Source organism: Phyllopteryx taeniolatus, chromosome 5, assembly GCF_024500385.1.
Source record: "Phyllopteryx taeniolatus isolate TA_2022b chromosome 5, UOR_Ptae_1.2, whole genome shotgun sequence".
Classification (NCBI taxonomy): Eukaryota; Metazoa; Chordata; class Actinopteri; order Syngnathiformes; family Syngnathidae; genus Phyllopteryx; species Phyllopteryx taeniolatus.
Window position 1 is genome coordinate 28244344 of NC_084506.1, and position 5216 is coordinate 28249559.

General features: G+C 41.0%; 1 protein-coding gene across 2 annotated transcripts; it reads right to left on the reverse strand.

Moving 5' to 3' along the window:
- Positions 1–210: 210 nt before the first annotated feature.
- On the reverse strand, positions 211–3987 carry commd4 (COMM domain containing 4). Of its 2 annotated transcripts, none has more exons than XM_061774494.1 (8): positions 3843–3987; positions 2958–3029; positions 2805–2870; positions 2692–2731; positions 2442–2561; positions 839–919; positions 586–762; positions 211–509 (listed from the first exon to the last, which is right to left on the reverse strand). In XM_061774494.1, exons 3-8 carry the CDS (start codon positions 2856–2858, stop codon positions 469–471), a joined length of 513 nt encoding a protein of 170 aa, XP_061630478.1. In that variant the 5' UTR covers positions 2859–2870; positions 2958–3029; positions 3843–3987; the 3' UTR covers positions 211–468. The 2 variants fall into 2 exon arrangements, with proteins under 2 accessions (XP_061630478.1, XP_061630477.1); XM_061774493.1 differs by lacking the exon at positions 3843–3987 and adding an exon at positions 3234–3383.
- Positions 3988–5216: the final 1229 nt, after the last annotated feature.

Sequence of the window (5216 nt, forward strand, 5' to 3'; positions counted from 1 at the left end):
GAGCCTTTCCATATCGCGAGATCTCCGCGCTAAAGCCTTTCGTCCCTATTTGCATTGCTTTTGTCACAGAAATCACAGGTGCGTCTTACTAACATTATGTAACAATTATTAGAAAAATAATGCTTTAAAAGCCTCGTATTAACGGGGAGAAAAGCGCCGCAATGCATCCTGGTATATGTAGTCAGTGCGCAGTGATAGACATTTTGGCCATTTGAAGAAAAAACAAAATTATTTTTATTTTTTTAAAACGTTACATTATATACAGTATTTTACAAGTGATACAATTAATATTTTTATTACAATTATACTATGATGGTAGAAACTACAAGTAAATATCAGTTCAAGTAACAAGCAATACCAGTACATTTAATCATAGAAATTCAACCCCCCGCCCCCTGCCACCCAAAAATGGAATCTGGGATTTGTGTCCGGTTCTGAAGTCGAGGAGACAGGAATTGATTCTCTTGTTCATCGCAAAGCATTCATCATAGTCTGGGCTTGCTTGAGCTCTGAAAGAAAAGCACCCAAAACAGAATAATTGTGATACTGGTTGTGAAACAATTTGGGATTTGTTGCAGGGCAAACCTGAAAGCAAGACTCTGAACTTGTCAGCAGAAAGTGAGACTAGAGTGCTTTCTGAGGTGCCTGACTCGGCTCCTTGAGCCTGCAGCTTTAGCTGAACGACCGCTTCATTGACCTCCTTCATCTCGCTGGAGCTCAGAGTGTAGTCCACGCGCCAGGAGACTGCCTCCAGTCGGCCCACTGAAATTCACGAGAGAGCGGATTTGCTTGCATACTTTGTCGGGAGGCAGCGATCGTCATCAATGCTAATACTTACACCTCAAGCTGGTCTCTCTCAATTTTTCTTGCACTGCAGAATGCTTATCTTCATACGACTTGCACAGCCCCATTGTGTGTTCTGAAAGAATGATCAAAGTATAAATTATATACAGTTACATGCAAAAAAAAATAAATACAAAAATAGAATGTTGCAGAAAACCTAACGTTTATTTCTGTGGTTCAATTCAAAAAGTGAAACTACTGTTATAGAGAGTAAAGAAAATATTATCTAATTACAGTTAAATTAAAACAAATCATTTTGAGTGTTTTTCTATGTAATATTAAAAAAAGAGAGAGTGAATTGAGGGTTTTCGTTAGCTGTACTATATAATCATCCAAATAAAAAATATATATTATACTCTGTGTAGTGATAGCTTACTTGAAGTAACTCATGTACATACATTCATTCTTTTACTCCTCTCTTACTGGCTTCTTTGAAATAAATGTTGTAAAACATCTAAAAACAGCACCACAGTGGAATAGTGATAAGTACTGTCTCACAGTTTTGTTAAACGCCTGGGTTAAAAAAAGAGCTCTGGGCTTCCTGTGTGGAGTTTGCATGTTCTCCCTGTGCTTGTGTGGATTTTCTCGGTGTACTCTGGCGTCCTCCCACAGTCATAAAACAAGGATATTAGCTTCACTGAAGACCTAAAAGTACAGGAAATCAAAGTACAAGAAAACATACAAGGAAGAGGTTAGCTAAGAAGAAGTGGGACAGTGAGAGGACCAAGAAGAGGAGAAAGGAATACATTGAGATGCGACATAGGGCAAAGGCAGAGGTGGTAAAGGTCAAACAAGAGGCATATGATGACATGTATGCCAGGTTGGACACGAAAGAAGGAGAAGAGGATCTACACAGGTTGGCCAGACAGAGGGATAGATATGGGAAGGATGTGCAGCAGGTTAGGGTGATTAAGGATAGAGATGGAAATATGTTGACTGGTGCCAGTAGTGTGCTGGATAGATGGAAAGAACACTTTGAGGAGTTGGTGAATGAGGAAAATGAGAGAGAAGGAAAACTAGAAGAGGCAAGTGTGGTGGACCAGGAAGTGGCAATGATTAGTAAGGGAGAAGTTAGAAAGGCATTAAAGAGGATGAAAAATGGAAAGGCAGTTGGTCCTGATGGCATTCCTGTGGATGTATAGAAACATCTAGGAGTGGTGGCTGTGATGTTTTTGACTAGCTTGTTCAACAGAATTCTAGCAGGTGAGAAGATGCCTGAGGAATGGAGGAAAGGTGTGCTGGTGCCCATTTTTAAGAACAAGGGTGATGTGCAGAGCTGTGGGAACTATAGAGGAATAAAGTTGATGAGCCGCAAAATGAAGTTATGGGAAAGAGTAGTGGAGGCTAGACTAGTAGTGGAGGCTAGGCTTCCATGGAAAATTGACACGCTGTGGCAACCCCGAACGGGACAAGCCGAAAGGAAAAGAAGACCCTAAATTGTCTGTACGTGTTGTTTGTCTATACTGTATGTACGCTGTGGCTGATTTTCAACCAGTCCAGGGTGTCAGGTGGGATAGACTCCAGGTCTCGGATGACTCCTTTGATCCTTTTATACAGTAGCAATCACCAGTCCAAGACGGCGACTCAAGGAGACCAACCTTTAGGCAGGCCGAGCTGCTGCAGTTCACTGGACAAAGACTCACTGTCGACGTCATGCTTCGCCGCGCTGGACAAAATGAAGCTGAGCACGGCCACGCTGGCTTTTATGTCTCCACTATCTGCAAAAGGGATTGTCACAAAATCACATTGTGTCACGGCATTGTAGCCAAAGCAAATCATGTTAACTATCCTATCATAATTAGTGAGTAAAAGCATGAATGCACCATTTTCAGGAGGAAGGAAGCTTACCAAACTTTGCATCAGCTGTAAGCTTTGTGACTTTGTCATACTAAAATAAAAGTTGAGGGTAAGTTATTGTTGGTGAAGTGTAAAGGAACCTCTAGGAAATTAATAAAACTTACATCAATACCCTCCCCGAGCAGACCTTTTAGTACTTGAGCACAAAGAAGTTTCATCTTGACACTAGACTGCCATTTCGAAGAGGAAGATAAGAACATGCTCATTGAAACCAATGAGGTTGTCATCCGGACAAAACCGGCCAGCAGAGTACTTACAATCTTCGCCAGCGTGCTGATTTCGGCAAGCACCCAATCGGGGCAGTCTAAATCTCCACAGAATCGGAAACGCTAGGAGAGAAAAAGCATCACTTGAGCGAAAGCGATTAGCAAACCACAATCCCATGCTACGAGCCACGATTTTAGCCAGCGAGCGACAATAAATCAGGACAAAACTAGGAGCAAACACAGCTTCGCTCATTCACAAAAGTTTTCCCAAGTACATTCCATTAATTGCCATATATACGCTTAGATAATAACAGAAATAGTGTTTACCATGGCTGGCTAACGGCTCAGACGAAAGGCGGAAGTGAACAGGAAGTAGCTTGCATACTGGCAACTGATTGGATCATTTGGATTGGGAGTGGTCAACCCCTCCAAACATATTTTCATTTATTTTTTATTTTTTTGCATTGATAAATTGTCTTGGTGCGCAAACTCTGCCACATCCATCTTCCTGCCACTGTTGCACAGGGATCCTCGGTTTACGACGGAGCTCTGTTTCTACGGCAGCGAATTTGTACGTAAATCCGAACCATACAGGGGCGATGCTAGCTTGAATGGCACCCTGTGCGCCACCCCCCTTTAGTGCGCTACCTCCACCCCAACACCAACACCAACACACACACACACACACACGCACACGCACGCATACGCACGCACACAACCATCAAAACCCCACGAGAATAAACCTTATATTTTCTTTAAAATACATTGATTTGTGAACAAAAAAATACAGCAACACATGATAATTAAAATTCAGGAAACTGAGAAGTAAAAAACACATTTTGCATTGCACAAATGAAACAAAAATTTAAGGGAACCTTATTGCAATAAATAAATCATAACATAGTGCTGTCATTAAGAATAAAGGTGTATACAAACCTGCGTCTCTTGCTCATTTGTCCTCTTCTTTTATTTTTGTTTCAAAATTGTGTACCCGTTGGCTTTTTGAACGTTTTCATCTCTATGTTTATGACGTGTAGCTTACATCCATCCATCCATCCATTTTCTGAGCCGTTACTCCTCACTAGAGTCGCGGGTGTGCTGGAGCCTATCCCAGCTGTCATCGGGCAGGAGGCGGGGTACACCCTGAACTGGTTGCCAGCCAATCGCAGGGCACATAGGAACAAACAACCATTCGCACTCACAGTCATGCCTACGGGCAATTTAGAGTCTCCAATTCATGCATGTTTTTGGGATGTGGGAGGAAACCGGAGTGCCTGGAGAAAACCCACGCAGGCACGGGGAGAACATGCAAACTCCACATTTGCTATAATTTCCCAAACCCTCCATCATCACGCTGTATCTCTTCCACAAGGGGGTGCAAATTCACCTTACCCTAATCATTGACATGTCATGATGCCTTTACACAATGGAAAACCTTTCAATTTAGCAATTTAAAAAAATAATAATTTTGGGGCTGAAAATTCACAAAGGTACAGGGAGAACATGCAAACTCCACACAGTCGATGCTGGATTTGAACCCGGATCCTCAGAACTGTGAGGTCGATGTGCTAACCAGTTTCCCACCATGCTGCCTAAAGATGACGTTTATTATTTTAAATATAGAATATATGGCATTACTTGATCGGATTTTTGCTTAATTTTATGACCAAATCCAGTCAATGTTTCCAGGCTGAGGATATATCTACAATAGAACTTAATAGTGAACCAGAGTAGATGACAACCTTGACTTCAAAACAACTGCACTCCTGTTACATAAACAGCAGCTGCTTTGCAGTTGCAGGCCACACCCAAATTAATGTTTGGACCAGGCAGCTTTGTGTCACGCCAACGCAAAACATAAATATACCCTCGCAGATGTTAACATACTTGAGTTAATTGCATCATGTCTGCATGCTTCACCCAATTAAATATGTTCAGAATTGGCTGTGGAACAACATGCAAAACATAAGAAGCCACATGAAAATTATATCAGTGTTTTATAAGATTGAGAAATACTGATAAATCAATTATTTGGATATATGCATCACCAAAGATGCATAAGCAGCAAGAAATAAAAATGAGAATGGAATCAAAACCAAAATGTATAATTTGTGCTATCAGTCTTTGCTGAAGTTAATGCTGCTATGGAGGTGGTTTTGTACCAGTGTATCAAATGATTTGCATTATTTCAATAAATATGAAATATAGTCTCAAACCTAAATCATTCAACCTATCCGTTAATGATTTATTTACAGTTTGTATATTTCATGACGCTGTTATTTCTTTAAGGGACTCCTATGTTTCATGATA